The sequence below is a fragment of the Erpetoichthys calabaricus genome, chromosome 2 (assembly GCF_900747795.2).
Source record: "Erpetoichthys calabaricus chromosome 2, fErpCal1.3, whole genome shotgun sequence".
NCBI classification, from domain to species: domain Eukaryota; kingdom Metazoa; phylum Chordata; class Cladistia; order Polypteriformes; family Polypteridae; genus Erpetoichthys; species Erpetoichthys calabaricus.
The window spans coordinates 220033004-220054469 of NC_041395.2; the positions used below are offsets into that span (position 1 = coordinate 220033004).

General features: G+C 40.2%; 2 protein-coding genes across 4 annotated transcripts in view; both read left to right on the plus strand.

Moving 5' to 3' along the window:
* The window catches only part of nfkb2 (nuclear factor of kappa light polypeptide gene enhancer in B-cells 2 (p49/p100)), a 61393-nt gene extending 43613 nt beyond the window's left edge, over positions 1-17780 (plus strand). For all 3 annotated transcript variants that reach the window (XM_028795183.2, XM_028795184.2, XM_028795182.2), the window contains 20 exons: positions 3990-4030; positions 4561-4659; positions 7404-7555; positions 8862-8974; positions 9246-9404; positions 9484-9588; positions 10045-10130; positions 10246-10384; positions 10595-10741; positions 10821-10994; positions 11341-11482; positions 11572-11686; positions 11770-11977; positions 12072-12241; positions 12362-12464; positions 12597-12832; positions 12907-12979; positions 13123-13289; positions 15127-15238; positions 16778-17780. In XM_028795183.2, coding sequence (XP_028651016.1) covers positions 3990-4030; positions 4561-4659; positions 7404-7555; positions 8862-8974; positions 9246-9404; positions 9484-9588; positions 10045-10130; positions 10246-10384; positions 10595-10741; positions 10821-10994; positions 11341-11482; positions 11572-11686; positions 11770-11977; positions 12072-12241; positions 12362-12464; positions 12597-12832; positions 12907-12979; positions 13123-13289; positions 15127-15238; positions 16778-16896 — 2660 coding nt within the window. In that variant the 3' untranslated portion in view covers positions 16897-17780. The remainder of the gene's footprint in view (positions 1-3989; positions 4031-4560; positions 4660-7403; positions 7556-8861; positions 8975-9245; positions 9405-9483; positions 9589-10044; positions 10131-10245; positions 10385-10594; positions 10742-10820; positions 10995-11340; positions 11483-11571; positions 11687-11769; positions 11978-12071; positions 12242-12361; positions 12465-12596; positions 12833-12906; positions 12980-13122; positions 13290-15126; positions 15239-16777) is intronic.
* Positions 1-21466, plus strand: part of sncga (synuclein, gamma a) — a 405959-nt gene that overhangs the window by 310711 nt on the left and 73782 nt on the right. The gene's annotated exons all lie outside the window — the stretch shown is intronic.

Genomic DNA, 21466 nt, shown 5'->3' on the forward strand with positions numbered 1-21466 from the left:
TTCACACAGGGAGGAACCCAAAATCTTCCACAGTCTCCTTACTGCAAAGCAGCAACACTACCACTGCGCTACAAGGCAGTTAAAGAATGTACCGGGCTCGATTTTGTTTTCACTTCTATTTACAGCGATCGGGTCGTAGATAGCATTGTTGCAATGTTACTTTTCTTGGTGGCTTATTACATTACGGATGTTTCACATGTTCATTTTTTTTCCTGTGCTTAAAAGACATTAAAAAAGTGTTTCTCAACTGTGACTCCGGAACATAACAGTACGCAAGCTATATTAAGCGTTAACAACGATGACTATGACAACGATGTGCTAAAACTTATCCCTACCGACGAAGTAACTTACACCAGCGTGGCCTCCATCATCACAGATGATCCCGCTTTCAGTCACGGACAGTTGTATGTTGCTCTCTCCCACCCCATTTAGACAACTGTGTCATTCAGGAAGTGTTCACCCATCAATACATAATTATGTGGCGTCTGCTACACCGCGGGTTGGCTAGTTATAGAATAAAATGAGCCGGAAGTGTGGAAGAACTAAAACTTAAAAGATAAAGAGACTCGTTTTATTTGCAAAGGCTCATACACAGCAGCATGATGGCTTGTAACACTACACTTCTCTTCCTTATGTCTCTCTTTTTTTATTCTATTGACTGCCATTTAATTTGTCATGTTTTCAAGTGATTTTAGGCAAAACTGTAGCAAATGCATGCCAAAATGACCCCTTATTTATGACATTAATCACAGATTTCTTAGTAGATTTCTATTTGTACAAATTTAAAGGGCAATTTCAAAGTTATATTTAGGGAAGATTTGAATGCACAATTAATAAAGTAATTAATTAATCTGAAAACAGAGTCCTGAGGTAACAAATCAGACTTGATTGCAGGCTGCAAGCTGCTGTGCATTTCTAAGCAATTAACATGGAACATAAATAACTAATTGTGCAATAAAGATGTTTCACATGGGTTCACATTAAATACAAATGCATGTGTTGTGGTTTGTTAGTACAACTCCTAACACAAACTACACTATAAAAAATAGAGAAAATTTTGCAAGGTGTCTTACAAAAGTAGTGTCCAGGTGAAAAGACCACTAGTTGTAGAAACTGGCAAGAGGCCTGTAGCTACTTTAAGAAGTTCATCTTTCACAACTAAGGTGGGATACAAAGTTGCCCAGGTGTTGGTCAAAAGCAGATGTCATGGAATAATGGCAAAAAGTTTGTCAGAATGTTTGTGAGAGACTAAGCAGCAGATGAGTCTGTGGTGTGATGTGGCCAGGGTTGACCATTTTATCTTCAATGCTAAGAGCAAGTTTTGGTAAAAGTGTTACACAACACTTCATCCTGAGAATGCCATTCCTTTTGCAAAGCATTATGATGGCTTTGATTGAGTAAAGAGATAAGAACAAAATTACGGATGAAAGGACAGTTTAATAATGCATTTGTGATAAGTCACAGTCAGTACAGTAAATGGAAAGCTTTTGAAAGCATGAAACAAAAGGGTTAAAGACTGGAGAAGGATATTATTGATAATACACAATATAACTTTAACAGCACCATAACCTTGAACTGATATGTAGTTTATACAAATGTATACAATTAAGAGGATTTTCATATCAACCCTAAAAGGTACTGAAAACAATTAGAGTGTTGGTAAAGCTGGTGCTAAGTTCTTAGACACTCACTTTTGAACAAGCTATAGTCTGTTTTTTTTGGCAGGAGGCTAAAAGTGCATTATAGTAATATAGCCAGCTGAAAACAACAACGTTTTGACTTCTCAGTGTTTTGCATTGACAGGTTGGGCTTGTGTTATATTTTTTAGATGAAATGATGTTGTTGTTTCTAATATTGTTAAAGAATACGTTTGATCTTTTTAATGGGAAAGCTATTTCTTCACAATCATGATATATATTAATTTGCCACATTAAGTTGTGTTCTAAAGTGAAGCACTTTTTTGCATTAAAAAAAAAAATACCGGTCCTGTTCTTGTGTTTTAAAATGGAGGAAATCCAAACATGAAAACAAAAGCCTTAAAACTTAACCAAAACGTTCATTTTTCAATGCAGGATTGTTGTTGAGTATTGATTCACGTCTCAAAATTGCACAGATATTGCAAAACAGTGTATCCACATAATTTTAGAAATGAAAATAATCAAAAAGAAAATTTTTTTGTGAAATTTAAGCTTTTTAAACGAAATTGTCAGCGTGCTTCACCTTGCTGATCATCTGTCTACCTTTGCAGCAACCTTTTAGCCCCACGGTCTCACTTTGTAAAGTTTTCTAGTCAAACTTTTAAAAAAATTAATTGTGCCACTCTTGCACTTGAAAATGGTTGTTTTTTATACATCTATTGATTTGACACACATTTTTTTCTCTGTATATTAATATTGTTTTTATAGGTTTTAAAGAAATCCAAATATTAATTATTATTCTTTCATTTGCCGAACATTCTTATTCCACTACAACATCACATGATTCTGAAGTTTTTTACTTATACAAGGCCATTTTAGTGGCCTGAATGTGTTTCGGATGTGGGTAAGACATGGAGAAGACCTACACAAGCACTGGGGAAATGTCATTTCATTTTCTAACCCACCTAGTCCTGAACAGGGTCACGGGAGGTGCTGGAGCCCATCCCTGCCAGCAGAGAGTGCAAGACAGGAACAAACCCAGGACAGGGGCGCCAGTGCATCGCTGGGTAAACACACACACACCAACCACATACTAGGGCCAATTTAGAGTCGCCAGTTCATCTAACATGCATGTCTTTGGACTGTGGGAGTAACATACACAGACATGAGGAGAAGATGCAGACTCCATGCAGGGAGGACCTGGAACATGAACCCTGGTCTCCTTATAACAAGGCAGCAGCAGTACCACTGCGCCGCCCCATTGGGGAAATGTGGTTACTGTAAAGGCCTTTTCAAATTAGATGACTTTTCCAGTGATTTTTAGTCGTAGCCTTCATTTACATAATCTTAGTGAGTCGGAGGCAGTTAGCATCTCACTCCAGTGAATCCAGTATAACATGCTCTGTGCCTCACTTCAACTAGAACGTGACTCACTCTGACAAGTTTGATTTTGTCTTAAATCGTAGGGGTGGTCTGTGTTTGCATAAGAGCCGACAACCAGTGAATGCTCAGTACAATGCATAGAATACAGTGAGAAGGAATAAGGGACCTGGGGCTTTGGACCTCACGAACAACAGAGAGGCTGGTCTGTCTGATGTCTTGATTTTGCATTCCATGACAGAATGGAAAAAAGAAAAACAGGGGAAGAGACTGTGGCCAAACTCGCCATGTTATTAACCCTTTGTACAGCACCAGCTCCATCGGGCAGCTCATTATTGGCTATCACAAAGAGCATGACTGTGCTGGAAGGTTGCACACGGTTGCAGCCGTGTAAATTGAGATGGTCCGTTGACGAGATCAGCAACTGTAGTAAATAAGTCTAACACACCCAACAACCAGAAGTCACTTAATGTGTATGGCTTAAAAAGCCTGGCCTGGATTTCAATCTAGGGCATTCAAATTGAAATACAGTAGTGCTAACCATTCCACCATTGTGTCTCCTCAAAACATAGGTTATTTATATGCATGTTTTTAAAGCAATAATAACAGAACTGGAATTCAATGAAAATATTATTTTTCAACACTACTTTAATAGATTTATTTAGTGTTGTTGTGTGACGTGCATTTTAAAAATTCAGCCTTTGCATTTTCAGTGAGTATTTGGTATGGTATGCACATTCCCAGGTCATACTAAAGAGCCTGGAAATGCTCGTGGAAATAAGTGCATATCCAAATATACTGTATTGATGTATAAACCCTTTGTAATTGAGCACTGCTGTGTGTTATGATATGTTGGTGTTGGATATTCACTGACTATTTGGTCATGACCTACTGTATATTTGCTTATTTTTTTTGACTTCCTGTTTAAGTTTGGAAATACATGAATTGAATCTATCCTTTCTTCTTTTACAGCTAATGGTCCCTACCTAGTAATAGTTGAAGAACCAAAACAGGTAACAAAGCACTTTTAATATTATTTACTTGCTAAGATTTGAAATATTATTATAATGCAAAGCTACATGAAATAGAGAATGCCTAATTAGACCAGGGTGTTAAGTAGTATCAGTGTAGATTTTCTTGATTAAATAATGACATAGCAGCCCTGATTTTTAAGCAAATTCCTGTACCTGCAGGTTCACAGAGATTTGGTTCATTTCATATGTTAGAAATTATTTGTCTTGGAGAATAACCAAGCTTGTCACGTTTACCTCTAAGTCCCTTCTGCCCTTTACAGATAATGAGTGGCATACAGTAGTATATCCACACTGGGATTCTATCTCTGTTCTTTCCTCTGGATAATTAAATCTCTGCCAGACGAGACAAAATAAACCATTCTGATGATGATATTTGTAGTGATGGATCCTTTATGTTTCTAAAGTGCTTAAGTGCAATAAAAGCCAGCAAGTAAGGGGGGTATAGGAACATCACTTTTGAAAACCCCTGAAACAGGTAAAGTACAGACTTTTTGTGTTTCTCTACACAGAGAGGATTTCGCTTTCGCTATGAATGTGAGGGTCCCTCTCATGGTGGGCTACCTGGGGCATCCAGTGAAAAGAACAAGAAAACTTACCCAACAGTCAAGGTAAAGAATGTGCTTCTAAAAGTTTCATTTATTTCAGTTTTGATGCTTCTGACGTATTCTATGATATCTATCAGCGAACTGTTGGACAATTAGGAACATAGTGCTCCCCTTTCTTTTACATCTTTTACACTGGCCATTTTTTTGTTTCTACTATATGGCATAAATGATTCCATCATTTTATACCAGAAGAATGCTTTTTTCTGTATTGGCCAGTACTCATTCTAAATGGAGAACTGTGCTCCTCTAGGGGAAAAGTGATCTCTAGTTGGGGTTACACACATCAGTGGCGACGCATGCAGAGTGTTATGATTAGCAGTTACTTTTAATTTTTCTTCCTTTGCCTTGTGTGTCTTTTTTCCTCTTAGTTAGAGGTTTTGAGTAGTATAGAGATATTTTCTAAAGTCTGTTTAGGGCTCAGAGTTGTTATTATTGTTAATTTTTCATCTCATCTTTTCCGGCACCAGTTTTGGGTTTGTGGGTGCCACTGGGTGGGTTCATGGGTTCATTGCTGTCTGAGCATTGCTAGGTAATTTTCCAGAGGTTTCACTGTTGTGATGGGTATAAAGGTCAGCACATTGCATTTCCTACTCATTTGAAATTATAGGTAGAAAACAGAACTTTGGAGTGCAACTATTTGATTTAAAGACTCTGGTTACTGATCCTTGCTTTGATTTCTTTGACTTGCAAAGTCAGTCTAGTGTTTTGGTTTTGTCGAAAGATGATATTGATCTCACGGAAACAACTGTGTTTGCTTTAGACTATGTCTTATCGTCTGTTCCCTTTCATTCTTTCCTGCCACCTGATTTGTGTAAGCAAAATAAATTGTTAATTGCAAATTGGGATGCACTGTTGTATAAAATCAAGACGGAAACTAATTTGGACAGCTGACACATCCATCCATCCATCCATCCATCCATCCATCCATCCATCCATCCATCCATCCATCCATCCATCCATCCATCCATCCTCTTCCGCTTATCCGAGGTCGGGTCGCGGGGGCAGCAGCTTGAGCAGAGATACCCAGACTTCCCTCTCCCCGGCCACTTCTTCTAGCTCTTCCAGGAAAATCCCGAGGCGTTCCCAGGCCAGCCGGGAGACATAGTCCCTCCAGCGTGTCCTGGATCTTCCCCGGGGCCTCCTCCCGGTTGGACGTGCCCGGAACACCTCACCAGGGAGGTGTCCAGGAGGCATCCTGATCAGATGCCCGAGCCACCTCATCTGACTCCTCTCGATGCGGAGGAGCAGCGGCTCTACTCTGAGCCCCTCCCGGATGACTGAGCTTCTCACCCTATCTTCAAAACAACCTCCTATGATGAATAAAAACTTTGGATGACGTTTTCCCTTGCCCGGTCGCGGGTCACCGGGGCCTCCCTCTGGAGCCAGGCCTGGAGGTGGGGCTCGATGGCGAGCGCCTGGTGGCCGGGCTTGCACCCATGGGGCTTGGCTGGGCACAGCCCGAAGAGGCAACGTGGGTCCCCCTTTCCATGGGCTCACCACCTATGGGAGGAGCCAAGGAGGTCAGGTGCAGTGTGAGTTGGGTGGTGGCCGAAGGCGGGGAACTAGGCGGTCCGATCCTTGGCTACAGAAGCTGGCTCTTGGGACGTGGAATGTCACAGCTGAAACAGAAATACTAAAGTCTGAAAATTCTGTTTTATGGTGGACAACACCATTGGTCAACGTTTAAACTCTGAGAAGTTCAACATCTAATATAGTTTAAACTTAAGTCCCTTGTTTTAGTAGTGTATGAACAGAGCATGACTGCTGTTTTTGAGATCATCTCCAGGTAGTACTACACAAATACATTCCTGTGGTGCAGCACAATCTCAGATTTGCTGCATATTTGCTGATTTCATTTTCTGAAGTCACCATTGTTGTCAGTCATAGTGAACTCAGTCTCCGCTTAAAAGGTAAAGACTTGAGTTTTAGGCTCAGGAAGTTTTTCAGTTTCTTCTCATTTTATCTACCTGTTATTTGAAGCCAGTTCCACAGTAAGTGAAAAAGATCATACAGAAATTCTGAACGGCATCAATAAAGGTGATACAGCAGAATTTTTTGATTAACATATTAAGTTATGAATCACGTACTTGAAGATACTGGTGGATATTATTGAGAGATGTAGTGATTCGTTTAAGATGCCATATGTAACAAAGTCATTTAGTTGTGGCAGAAACCTTGACAAGTTTAAAAAAGTATCTGAATGAGATTTTGGGACAACTTTGTAAAAAGCTAACCAAGCAAGCCTGATTGACTGAATGGCCTCCTGTTGTCTGTTAAACCTCTTAAGTTCTCATGTGGAATTAGAACAAGAAACCAGAAGAGGGCTAAGGAAACAATTGTTCTTGATTTACCTAGACATAAGAGTAGCTGTTTATGGTGTATGCATTGTTAAAGAAGGGAGCAGTTTGCTTTTGGTGCTTTGTAAACTTGCATCACTACCAATTGCTGTTTTTTTCAACATAAAAGAAAAATGCTGTTTAACCTACCAATTCACAACTTCACTGCTGCTCTCAAAAGTGATAGGCGTTATTACCTTGTGCACAAGAGATCATAAAGTTTCAAAGTGTAAAATGAACCCCCTCTTTTCAAACCTATACTGATCTGCTGTTAAATGGGACAATTCAGACATTAGTAGCCAATGTTGTATTCATTTTTGATAATAAAATGTGATCCTAGGGTTAGGTTGCTATCGCTCCCCTCACTCAAAAAGTGCCACATTTAACAGTAGCTTCTTTTCTCTTTTGCAGATATGTAACCACACTGGACTTGCCATGGTGGAGGTTCAGCTGGTGACAAACTTTGAGCCACCACGTGTCCATGCGCACAGCTTGGTTGGCAAGCAGTGTAATGAAAATGGGGTTTGCCGAATGAAAGTGGGACCTAATGACCTAACTGCACAGTATGTACCATTTCTTTATCCTTTAAATGTATACCTAGGGGTGTATTGTTCAATTTGCATGAAACCTGGCTAAGTATGTAAAATTAGATTTAAATATGTGTTATGTACACGACTGCCAGTAGAGAGCAACACATCAGGCTTACTCTGAAAAAGATTTGGATCAAATTGACCTCAGAATGCATATAGTGACAAAAATTAAGCTGCCTGATGTATGCTTCTTCTTTGGGATTAATGGCATCATAATTTAAATATGACCGTGTAATCCACATTACATTTTCAAAAGACACACCAAAAAACATTGTATATCATAATGTGGGGCCGTTATCGTCTTTATTTGGTTTATTTCAATTTTGTTTACCGCTCTTCACTGAGGACAGGTGCACAGCGCTGTGACAAGTTCACAGGTAGAGGTAAATACAAACTTTACAAATTAATAATTGCCTAATGAGTACACATAAAAAGATAATTTATTTAAACAGAAACTAAAATAAAGTCGATTCTGACTGATTAATATAAATGGACACTATCTGTCCTTTTCATTAATTGTTGAGATATGGCCAGTTGACCTTGGAGGAGAGCAAGGCAAAAACTCCAGTCAGCAGCATCCCAGGCGAAAATAATCCTCTGGTGGAATCCACAGACAGAGTCAGGCACAGTCATAGAGCCCTGGAGACCTGGGCCAACTGGCCAACCAACCCGTCCTGTAGCAAAGTCTATGCTGGCTTGTCTAATCTGATGATAGAATCTTCCCATCTGTTGATTGCAAGGCTCCTATTATTACAGATGTCAACAGATCTTTACCGCTTGTAATGTGTAGTTTGATTGGGCAACGAAACATTGGGAGAATTATGTGACGTTCCTTGAGAGGTCCGTCTGATCTTTTGGAGAATAGCTATGCAACATCATCGCCTTGACTTCATATGTCTGACATAAAACATGTCATCTATCCCAGAGTTCCACCTATAATCATATCCTCACTCTCCATAAACCATTATCTCCCTGTAGGAGCAGTAAGACAGTTTTTCAGGTTTGACTCCATGCCATGGTGCATAGTTATTTAGAGTGCTGCCGTTCTCCCTTTTAGAGTCAGTTCTTACTCATATGCTCCCTGTTGGCTTTCATTCAGATTGGACTACTGCATGCTGTTGAAATTATTTTTTTGTCACTGCGTATATTAGTCAAATGCACAAAACAGCATAATTAACCTTTTACTGGTAGGTTTTATGTTGCCTTTAAGGCATATTTTAACAGTACTTGAATGAATTTTGCTGTATATGATTGATTAATGTCTTCTCCATCTCAACAGATTTAATAATTTGGGAATTCTTCATGTTACCAAGAAAGGGGTACACGAGGTCTTGAGAAGGAGGCTGAGGGAAGAGCGGCTACGGTGCAGAAGCAAAGATATGCCCCTCTCTGGTAAGATAATTCTTTGCTGACCAGGCATTCAGTGTTTAGTTGCTTTCAGAGCTAAATTAGCTACAAAGGGGTATCTCATAAAAGAGAAGGTGATTATGCTGAGGTTTTTTCACAAGCTTGGAAGAATAGGTTAGCAAATGTTATTTAGCTGTGGCAGGTTAAGATAATCATTCTGAATTTGTGGTCTAGAAAGTATTAGATATTAATTAGGGTGATGTTTTAGGAGAATCTCAAGGTGGCCTTCATTTTTTTCTTTGCGTTTGCTTTTCAGAGCGTGAGGAGCAGCAAATTGTGGAGGAGGCACGGGAGTTGGGTAGAATCATGGATCTAAATGTAGTGAGGTTGAAGTTTACTGCATATTTGCAGGACAGTGAGGGAAACTTTACTAGAGCCCTAAAGCCTGTCATCTCTAACCCAATCTATGACAGCAGTGAGTACTGAATTTTTGTCTGTTTTTTGTTTAGTCAGCAAATGTTCTTTCTTTGAACACTATGCTGCTTGTTTGTTAGAATCTCCAAATGCTTCAAATCTGAAAATATCACGCATGGATAAGACAGCTGGTTCTGCGTGTGGTGGGGATGAGGTCTTCCTGCTGTGTGACAAAGTGCAGAAAGGTTAGAATTCAAGTCCATGTCCTTTATGTTAATCAGTAGGTCTACATCACTGTCTTCTGATTTTCATCTTCTTTCTTGATGGTGATGTTCTTGTTTTTGTCCTCCTCCTTAATCTAGTAGCTGTGCTCCAGACTCATTTTATCCCTACTCTTAAACTGAGACTGAACAGTCTGCTTTTTCCAGTGTATTCAAACCAAAAGCAGGAAATGTCACATGTCCAATGGTCTTATGAGGGGCTCACATGTATTAAAAGATGACCTGTTTGACCATGCTACTTGAAAATACACTGCAATGCATATTTACAGCTTTCATTTTCCTTTCTGTGTAACAGCCCCTTTTCATTTCTTCCTTCTCAGTGCTCTGCCTTTGGCTTCTTTCACTGTTTACCTCACCCTGCATTTCCAGTTTACATCCACCAGAGGTTAAACATCTTTCTCCTGTTTCCTTTCACTGTAGATGACATTGAAGTTCGGTTTTATGAAGATGACGAAGGAGGGTGGGAAGCTTATGGGGACTTTGCACCCACTGATGTGCACAAGCAGGTAAATAAAAAATATCTGGTCTGGTCTGAATCAGCGCAGTTTAAGGAGTTCATATCACATGGATATGATTGTATCCAGGCACTTCAGTTTCTGTGTGTCTTCCTTCTCGTCACAGTATGCAATTGTGTTTAAGACCCCGCCATATCGTAAGACTGAGATTGAGCGGCCTGTCACAGTATTCCTGCAGCTTAAGCGGAAAAAGGGCGGTGACTGTAGCGAGCCGAAGCAGTTCACTTACCATCCACAAATCCAAGGTGATGACCAGCTAGGTGGAACTTCAAATGCGCTTCTATGAAATGCTGTCTTGAGAAATTGTAAAGTGAGCTAGAGTCCTGCCTCTGGTCAAGACACTTTCAAACTGCTGGCTATGTTTGCATGCAAGGCCTTAATCCCTGTTTACAGTCTCCATGTAGGGCTACATTACAACACTGACTGCTTTCTCTTTTGTTTGTCAAACATTTCAGACAAAGAAGAAGTGCAGCGCAAAAAACAGAAATCTCTGCCTCATTATCAGGATCACTATGGACGTGGACCAACCATGGGAGGATCAGGGGGTTCTGGAAGTGGTCCTGGGAATTTTGGGTCTGGAGGAGGAGGTGGAGGAGGTGGAGGTACTTTTGAGTTAATGAAGGTTCTGCCATCTTAGGTATTCACAGTCCAGTTTTAACGACAGATTATCAAATCCTATAGGTGGGTCTTATTTCCAATACACTCAAGGCATGCAAAGCTACTTCAACTCAATGGGAAGTTACCCTGGAGGGGCACAGATGTGTGGATCAGCAGTCCAGCAAGATGCTTCTGGAAACCAGTTAGAAAATGGAATGGCTCATGGTGGACTATCTCAGAATCAACTTATGCACCTAGGTACAGAAAGTATAAGTCTTTACATGTGTTGTATGGGGCTGGCATTGGAGACATTGTATTTTTTGCATTGCTTTCACTCAAGTTGTAAATAAACCAGCTTCGCAGGTAACATTGTGTATCTGGTTGTGCTAGAATTTTAACACTTGTAGAGCTTCTCTGTTGAATTTATAACAGTATCAGAATGAGTTTGGAAATTGTTGAAATGATGAAGTCATCTGTTCCTAGACAACAGAAGTAGTCTTGTCTAGTCCATGAAATGGACATTGGCTGCAGCTGTGAAGGGCACTATAAAATAAAGAAAAAATGTAGAAGAACTCCACAATAATGAGTTTTCATTATCTTACAGCCTCACAGTTCAGTGCCAGGGCCATGCATGTGGCCAGACAGACCGGCCGTGCTCTGCTAGACTACGCCACGACTGGAGATGCCCGAATGCTTCTAGCAGTGCAGAGGCAGCTATGTGCAGTACAAGATGAAAATGGAGATAGGTGAGCTTAGTATAAAATGGTCTGTGGTGAGCTGCTCCCTACCATGCCAATTCATTTTACACATAACGTTTTGTGCTTGTGTTCTGCAGCCCACTGCATTTAGCGATCATTCATCAGCAAGTCAGTGTAATAGAGCAATTGGTCCAGGTCATTGTGAGCATTCCTGGCCAACGCATTTTGAACTTCACTAATAACCTTCTCCAGGTACTTTTTCCAACTGTTCCTGTTTTAGATTTATTCCAAAGCCTCTTTGTTTCCTTCAATGTATGTGTCCTTATCTTGTACAGACTCCCCTGCATCTTGCTGTGATCACAAGGCAGCACAAGGTGGTTGAATTCCTCTTGAAGGCAGGGGCTGATCCCACTCTTCTAGATCGCTTTGGTAACTCAGTGCTCCACCTGGCAGCACCTATGGGTGACGAGCAAATGCTTTCCATACTACTGACTCATCTAAAGCATCAGAACTTAAACCTTTTGAACACCCCAGACTACAATGGTGAGTTTCTCTTGATATTTATCCTAGCTTGGGATATTTAGAGAAATTTGACCCAGGTGATTGAATCTGACACTTTGACTGTTGGTGCTCTTAGGACTTTACCCCATTCATCTGGCAGTCCGAAAAGGTGGTGAGAAATGTCTGCGGCTACTGTTGGAATATGGAGCTAATGTGGATGCCATGGAACGTAAGAGTGGCTGCACTGCACTGCACCTTGCTGTGCAAAAGAACTTGCTCAGTGCGGCTTGTTCACTTGCTACAGAGGTATGATGCCCAGCACTTGTGTATTTTTGGGATGTGTCTTGAATAATGCATTTCAGTGTGCCTTCAAGAACTATTGCTGGCAAAGAATGTATTCGGACTTTTATTTTGTGTTCCATGCAGTTCAAAGCTGATGTAAACATTTGTAATTTTGGAGGAAATACACCCCTTCATCTGGCAGCCAGTCTAGGCTCACCAACTTTCTGTTCAATGCTTATTGCTGCAGGTAAGTGGGAAGGTCGAGCTCTTTATCATGCTAGAGCATGGCACTGGTTTTATACTCCACTGCTGTGGTACAATGTGCCAAGTCATGTGAGAGGAGGTGCACAGATTTATTCTTGTTTTTGTGTCTGTCTAGGAGCTGAAAAGCACTTAGAAAACGATGAGCCAATCTCATTATCTTCATCCTCGGATGAGGATGAGGAGGAAGCACACATGTCAAGGGAAAATATGCTTGAGACAAAGCAGAAAGAATTAGAGGATAGAATAGATGAAATGCAGATCTCTGAGAGACAAAACAACAAAGCTAGTTCAAACCCTCGCAAAAGACCTTTCAGAGGGCACACCCCTTATGATCTTGCCAAAACCAAGAAGGTATGTTACATTTCAAATCATTAAGTTGACTCCTATAGATATGGCACATATTGACATCTTGTTCTTTTTGGAAGGTCCGTGACATTCTGGCAGGAACGAAAACTCAGCCTATGCCACGGTTGAAACAAACGGAGCATTCAGAGACAGGTAAAAAGCACACAGCTCAGTTGATTTAAGAACTGGTCATTCCTCCAAATTTTCAGTAACTGATAAATAATTTGTTCCATTTGCTTCTAATCACTGCATTTATTGCATGGAGTTCTCTAATTTCGTGCTAATTTCCACTGCAGGCAAACATACTGCACTTGATAGTCAGACATTGTCTGAACTCTGTAGGATCCTCACCAAAGACAACGTTTCCTTGAAGCAGCTGGCAGAGAAGTTAGGTATGCTTACATTAGCAGACCTCTATAAAGAATGCCCGACTCCCTGTAAGAGCCTGCTGGAAGGCTTCCAGGTAGGTTTGAAATAATTGTGTTGGTCTTTCATGTTTTTTGATAGTACTGGCAGAGTGAATAAAAGGAGATACCAGGTATTAGTTTGCCTTAATACCACAACACCCAGCCATGTGTAATAAACATGTGTGTAAGATATGGATCACAGAACTCCCTGAATGAAACTGGTTCGCCTAAAAAAACAGAAAATTTTTATTTCTGTGGATACGCAAAAACACTTTCCATTAGTAAGATTGACTACATCCAGTATGTTTTCATACCAAATGCACACACCCTGACACTTTGAAATGTTTAGGAAACATTTACTGGTCTAGTAATTAACCATAAATATTTTCAGTACCTTATACACTTAGGAGGGCCCTAAGTCTTTAAGTGGATAATAGTTTGGTAATGTATATCTGTCAATTTGCATATGTGATAAAGCATAAAAAAATAACATGGACATCTCCTTTATGTCCTACAGTCTTTAAAGGAATGCTTCACCCAAAAATATACATATATTTTTAAGTGTTACTTACCCCATATAGTTTGTAGTGGTGGCCGAAAACTATTTTTAATTTCATATTTTTGTGGAGAACGTACATCTTGAATATTCAAACTTAATGGCACCTGGCAGTGACCAGTGGGCAGTGGCAAACAATGTGAAAATATCCATGGAAAAAATGAATAAAAATTCTTATGTAACTCGTGTTGCATTATCCGTATATCCGATATCCGTTTGTATGGTCAAAATGTGAAAAATATGTTCATTTTTGCTAAAGTATTATTAACAATTACTTCCTAGAAAGGCAGCGTTCATAGTAAATAGGAAAGATGTCATTCTCACAATACTCTGCTTTTGACTTGAAGATCTGCCACTCCCCCTCATTCATTGGTCAAGAGTACTGTCTTCAGTTTTCTAAATATACAATTCTTTCTTAAAAGTTCCAGTGAGCAAGTTATAAAACATCTTCATTCTTTTCTCCTGAATCAGTCTCACTTGTAGCTTGTTTTTAAATCATAAATAATGTTTATAATTTGTTTGCATCTGAAGGAGCAAATCATCAATAATCATAGAATGCCCCTTGGTCTCCTGATATGGTAGAATATAAAGCCGTATGAACTGCAGGAAATTAGCCTTGATTAATTCTGTGAAAAATTATAAGTGAACACACAGTTCAGTGCAAGAAAGAAAATATTCTGTCCGAATGAGATAGTGGCTTTGATGATGCAGATAGAGGCTAAGCAGAATGTGTAATGTGGTACCATGATCACTGAGGCTGCAAGTAAATCAAAATGTTTTTCTTGGAAGGTGGTTAATAAAGAAGGTGACCCAAATCAGGCAAGATTCAATTGACTGTGAACTGATATGTCTACAGTTCATCTTTGAAAGGCCTCTATTGTAAGGAGCCCTAGAACACCAAGAACTTGCACCCCCTCTGAAATAGCACTACTGTGTATAGTAGAGCTCTCAAGAGTCACATGTAGGTGCTGACAGAGGTCCATAAGGTTGGCTATTGGTAGCCAATAACTGTTCAAAAACACACTCATCTGTGAGTGAAAATGTGTAACTGATCTCTGAAAATGCATACTCTTCATAATGAGCCATGAAAAGGTCCTCCTAATGGTGTTATGAATTGCATACTAGATATATTTGACAAAAAACAGCAGGAAAGTACCAGTCTGACCCATTTCTTAGTCATCGTTTGCGCATTCCAGTTCTTATCATTTGAGTACTTATGATTTATTTTACTCATCATGCCCAAGAGTTTCTCATGCTTTGTGCAAAGATCCTTTATTTAGAATGTAGTGAATCATTTAAACATTTAATGGATGTTATGATCCTGTACTTTTTGGTAGTTTGCAGGTGGTCAGGTTGAAGTGCTGGTGGTGGCCCTAGAATCTTTAGGCCTCAACGAAGGAGCCAGGTTACTGAGACAAGCAGAACAGAAAAATACGCAGTCCAGCACAGGTAAGGCCCACTATCTATCTATCTATCTATCTATCTATCTATCTATCTATCTATCTATCTATCTATCTATCTATCTATCTATCTATCTATCTATCTATCCACAATATATTGTGATGTGGCAAGGTGTTTTATATTACTAAAGCATTGATACTACATTCAACAATATAGACAATAAAAAAGTGAAGTGAACAAAAATGAGCAGGAATGTCCTTCTCCATGGGAAAGGTTGCCTCTGATGATGTTAAAAACATCACCCCTCTTTGCATCCCTTAGTTTATGACAGGAACACATGTATTAAGTATTGATTATTTCCTCTAACATTGTTGCTTGTATTCCCAGCACTGAACACACATATTGAGTATTGATTATTTCCCCCTGCTATGTCATGGGATTATACACACACACACACCTCAAGCCTTCTCAGTTTGCAGATTTACACTGTGGTAACTGACGGCGGCTAGCCAGGAACCTGCAACCACTGGTCTGTAAAGGCCTTCAGAATCAACCTCTTTGTCAGCATGGGCTACAAGATTAACTCCCATATCTCTAGGAACAAGGACAGGCTGTAGGCGGAGCACTTCCTGGTGACGTCAGCTGAGCTCTCTCCTCAGCCCTCACTCTACTGCATGGCTCCGCACTGACACCACACCCCCTTAACGTTATTTTCTATACTTCCAGTAATTACAGTAGATCATATTTTTGCCTGACCTGCTCAGTTGTATAGTTAATTTCTTACACTTGTTCTAGTTACACAGTATATCCTCCATTCACTTTGTGTCTCGGTTTTCTGGAGCTCATTTCCAGGCTTTCTGCAACTTACTCACTAGCTGATCAGTTTCTTTCTTTGTGTCTTTTATTGGAGTTTCTGATGTAGTGGGCTATTCTCACTGCTATTAACCCAACCTCTGTTTCTCTCAGTCTGATTTTTTGAGCCCTTGATGTCTGTCATAGTCTTGTTTATTTCTGTTCGATTTTGCCAATAATTATGTCTGCTTATTTCATTATTTCTTCATTTCATCATTACTTCTTTGTTAGCCCAATCTTATTTTGAGCTTGTTACTAGTTATCAAGTATATTGTATGTAGGCCAAAAATGTGTTTCCGAGGAGCTTTTTCTTCATAAATACATCTTTGTAATTTAACAACCTGTGATTTCTCTCTTGTGTCTGAATTATTAAAATAAAAATCTAGTTGCCTAGCAATATAGTTCAGAATAGCACCCAGGAGACTTTATGTCTTGACTCAATATTTTCTTAGAAACACTTGGTGTGTACAAGCTAAAAATTTACAGTACACTAGAATGAAATGTTTCTTGTCATTCAGATGTTTTTATGCATTATTTCTTTAGTTACACAAATTGCACAACTTCATGTGAGGACTTTTACTCCCAAAGTCAGATTATCTGTAGCAAACAAAAGACATTTGAAAAGCCAAAAGAAGCAAATCTCTTTATTTTTCCAAGCTTCACTTTGTGTAGTTCTAATGAGCTTCATTGTGAGTGACCTGTACATTCTTCTTCTTCTTCTTCATCCTTTCTCAGATATGACAGTAGACAGTGGCTATGGCAGTCAATCAATAGGAGAACCAGACAAGCCAAAGATAAATGAATCCAATTGGGACACTCCAGATCAGAATGAAACTCTGGTATTCAATTCTTGATCCTAATGTGTAAAGGACAAACACCCGCTACATCCATTCAAGTCAAGATGGAGCCATCATCAGCAGTCCAGTGCTATCATCACAGCTCCTGCTTTTCTGGTTAGATTGTTGGCATCCAAGAGAATTTATCCTCCAGGTAGACCGCAACCTGTTGCTAAAAGGAGAAAATGAAGATACTCTGCAGTGACATCTGGAGATGCTCTTTCACATCTTCAGACAGGTGTGTCAAGACTCCTGTGATGTGAGACCCCGGTGTATCGTCCAGAGTGCCTTTTCACTTCCTTGTGTGCTTCAGCAGTGTGAACAGCTCCCATTGCAAAAGTGAACATTACATGATATCAAATCTTTATAGATGTGGAGGTTGTAGGCTGTAGATGTGCTAGGCTCACTATCGAGGTCTCGCCATGATTTAATGACGGAGTTCTTCGTCGCCATCCAACTTGGACAACATTCCTGTAAAACCTTTTAAAACAAGGGGATTGTTTGGCGCTTCAGAATGGCTTAACTTTACAGAGAGGATTGTGGGTAGATTATTGGGGGTGCAGGTGCAGCGTCAGCTTGATTTGGAAAAGCTCTTTGGACATTTTCTGGGTGGTTATTACTATACATTTCGGGGATACTGTTACTGGACAGACTGTAACAGACATGGCTCATTCAGCAGGATTGCACTTATTCTTTTCTTCTCCTCCAGTTGTGTTTGTCACCTGTCATTAGTCCCCTGTGTACTCTTCTGAAAGCTGAGACCCCCTATAGATAATTTTAACCTTGGATTGTAAATAGTATATTTTACTACAGTTTGATTGTGTGCAGTTAAAATAAGAACATAATTCTAAAAATTTAGATTATCATTTAGTTTTAATAAAGATCTTGTAATTATTTCTTAAGACTGCCTAAGTATGTGGAGTTTTGCACTGGATAATCTGTTAACTATAATGACAACTTTGTTCACAGGGTGAAAATCGCTTTTCCATTTTTATATTTACAACAAGGGTGGCATGTCGGTGCTGTGCTTAGAGCTGCCACCTCACCGATCCAGCATCCTGAGTTCAAATCTTGTGCCATCTGTGTACAGTTCACACTTTATCTCCATGTCTGCATGTGTGGTTTCTGGGTACTCTGTTTTTCCTGCCAGTGATGTATGTGCATGTTAGGTTAATTAGTGATTCTTAATCAGCCCAGTGTGGGTATGTATGAGATGGACTGGTGCCCTATTCAGGTCTGGTTCCTACCTTGCAGAAAATGTCGTTGAGATAAGCTCTAGCCCTCCTCAACACTGAACTAGATTAAGCAGGTTTGAGAATGTTGTATTATTTAACAGTAAAGACATGCACAGTATAAAGGATAAATTCAAAATATATATATATACTCTGCATCTACAGTACATTTAGGAAGGTGTATTCCACTGTAGGCAAGCGACAGCAGGAGACCTTCTGAAGACAGGCCTGTTGCATGACCTCAAAGAAAGTTAAAGCAACATCATGCCCATGACATACTGAACCCCCAAGCATGGCTAACATGAGGTATCTGCTGAGACCACAGAACAGGTCTGTCATGCCTGTCTGGTCTTCTCTATGATGTCATGGGTAAATGATGCACATACACTACACTTCTCAAAAGATGGGCTCAGTTTCATGAGAAACAGGCAAGAGACGACAAAAGGCCTGTGCACACTCTAATGCCCCCAGCAAGTTTTAGCTTATTGCCCCTGTATATTTCCTATATATTTCCTACATATGGCTATGTATAACACTTAGTTTGAAAACTGGCTATTATAATTGAACCTGAATAAAATGCGGTGCGGGCTATCTGGGTGAAGCAAACATTAAGACAGATAGACAGATAGATAGATAGATAGATAGATAGATAGATAGATAGATAGCTTTATTAATCCCAAGGGGACATTCACATACAGCAGCATACTGATACAAAAAACAATATTAAATTAAAGAGTAATAAAAATGCAGGTAAAAACAGACAATAACTTTGAATAATGTTAATTTTTCCCCCCCCCCCCCCCGGGTGGAATTGAAGAGTCGCATAGTTTGGGGGAGGAACGATCTCCTCAGTCTGTCAGTGGAGCAGGACAGTGACAGCAGTCTGTCGCTGAAGCTGCTCCTTTGGAGATGGCACTGTTTAGTGGATGCCGTGGATTCTCCATAATTGATAGGAGCCTGCTGAGCGCCCGTCGCTCTGCCACGGAGGTCAAACTGTCCAGCTCCATGCCTACAATAGAGCCTGCTTTCCTCACCAGTTTGTCCAGGTGTGAGGCGTCCTTCTTCTTAATGCTGCCTCCCCAGCACACCACCGCGTAGAAGAGGGCACTCACCACAACCGTCTGATGGAACATTTGCAGCATCTTATTGCAAATGTTGAAGGACGCCAGTCTTCCATGGAAGTATAGCCGGCTCTGTCCTCTCTTGCACAGAGCATCATTATTGGCAGTCCAGTCCAATTTATCATACAGCTGCACTCCCAGGTATTTATAGGTCTGTACCCTCTGCACACAGTCACCTCTGATGATCACAGGGTCCAGGAGGGGCCTGGGCCTCCTAAAATCCACCACCAGCTCGTTGGTTTTGCTGGTGTTCAAGTGTAGGTGGTTTGAGTCACACCATTTAACAAAGTCTTTGATGAGGTTCCTATACTACTCCTGCTGCCCACTCCTGATGCAGCCCACGATAGCAGTGTCGTCAGCAAACTTTTGCACGTGGCAGGACTCCGAATTGTATTGGAAGTCCGATGTATATAGGCTGAACAGGACTGGAGAAAGTACAGTCCCCTGTGGCGCTCCATCTTCATCCCACACTTCCTTCATGCTGTTATTCTGCAACTTCTGCTCCAGCTTTCTCCTGTACTGCTCCTTCACTGCCCTGAGCTGGACTCTGTGAGTTCCTTCTGCACGTGCTTGAGCTCATGCTGATCACTGCCTTTAAAAGCCCTTTTCTTCTGGTTCAAAAGGCCCTTGATGTCACTTGTAATCCATGGCTTGTTGTTAGCATAGCAGCGTACTGTTCTTACTGGAACTGCAATGTCCATACAGAAGTTGATGTAGTCAGTAGTGCAGTCAACAACCTCCTCAATGTTCTCACTATATGATCTCTGCAGGATATCCCAGTCTGTAGTTCCAAAGCAGTCTGTCAAAGCCTGCTCTGCCTCAGGGGACCACTTCCTGAATGAGCGTGTGGTTGTAGGTAGGACCCTCACTCTTGGTTTGTAGTGAGGCTGAAGCAGAACCAGTTATGATCTGCTTTCCCAAGCGCAGGCAGTGGGGTGGTGCTGTATGCGTCTTTAATGTTTGCATACAGTAGGTCAATAGTCCTATTTCCCCGGGTGTTACAGTCCACATACTGGGTGAAGGCAGGTAATGTTTTGTCCAGCGTCACATGGTTAAAATCTCCAGTGATTAGCACAAGCGCCTCAGGGTACTGCGTTTGTAACTTAGCAACAGCAGAATGGATGATGTCACTCGTTATCTCCACGTCCACCCGAGGAGGGATGTAAACAGTAACAACAATGACGTGTCCAAACTCTCTGGGCAAGTAATAGGGACGCAAACTTACGGCCAACAGTTCAATGTCCCTGCAGGAAGTGGAGATTTTAACGTTAACATGTCCAGAGTTGCACCATCTTGTATTAACATAGAGTGCAAGTCCTCCTCCTTTGTGCTTCCCGCAGGTACTTGCGTCTCTGTCCACTCTAACTGTGCTAAACCCGGGTAGCTCCACGTTAGCATCTGGGATGGTGGTAGTTAGCCACGTTTCATAATTAATAACAAGTAATTATTTCTTGTCCCTCTGACTACAGGCTAGTCCTTGTTTACGATCTGCCTTGCAGTTGCTAAGTCATGGAGGGCAAACAGTTTCAAACCGTAACATACTATATGTATTAAACAAAACATACTGAATGTAGTAAGTGAAGCCCACATAAGTTTGCCATTGAAAAATAACACAACTTTTAAGTATTTAAAGTAACTGAAGTTTAATACGAAAAAGGTAAATTGTAGAAGAAACCTTTTTCCTCTTTTTGCCTTTTGTTCTGCTTGTGTAATAACTTCTGTAATTTTGTGATTTGTTCCTTTTTTTAAATTTTATTGGACTGAGAAATTTCTTTTGTTACACATTTGACTCTTGCTGGATCCTACCTTACCAACTCAGTAGCTACTCGATTTTGGGGAACTGGAAAAAATGCAGCTACAAGCTCTTTTGGTTAGCTAATAGCTTAGAGTCCTGGAGAATAAAATCGTCATTTTTTGAAACTACAAACTGCTTATATTATGTTTTTTAATTTTGCTCAAATGAACCATAGTGATATAAATTAACTAATTTACAAAGGGATTTACAGGACCTTTAAGGCAATTTAACTTAAATATGTACATGAACGATATACATTCGAATCATCCTCTGTTGTGGTCTAATAATTTATGGCCCAATTAGATCTGCACATTCTTTCTGTAGTGTACCATTAATGTATAACTTTAATGCATGTTTTGTTAACCAAAGAATTTATGGTGCTTTTGGTCTAAAATAGTTGGTCAGTTTACAACTTAATGATAAAAAGAAGGATGCAGTAA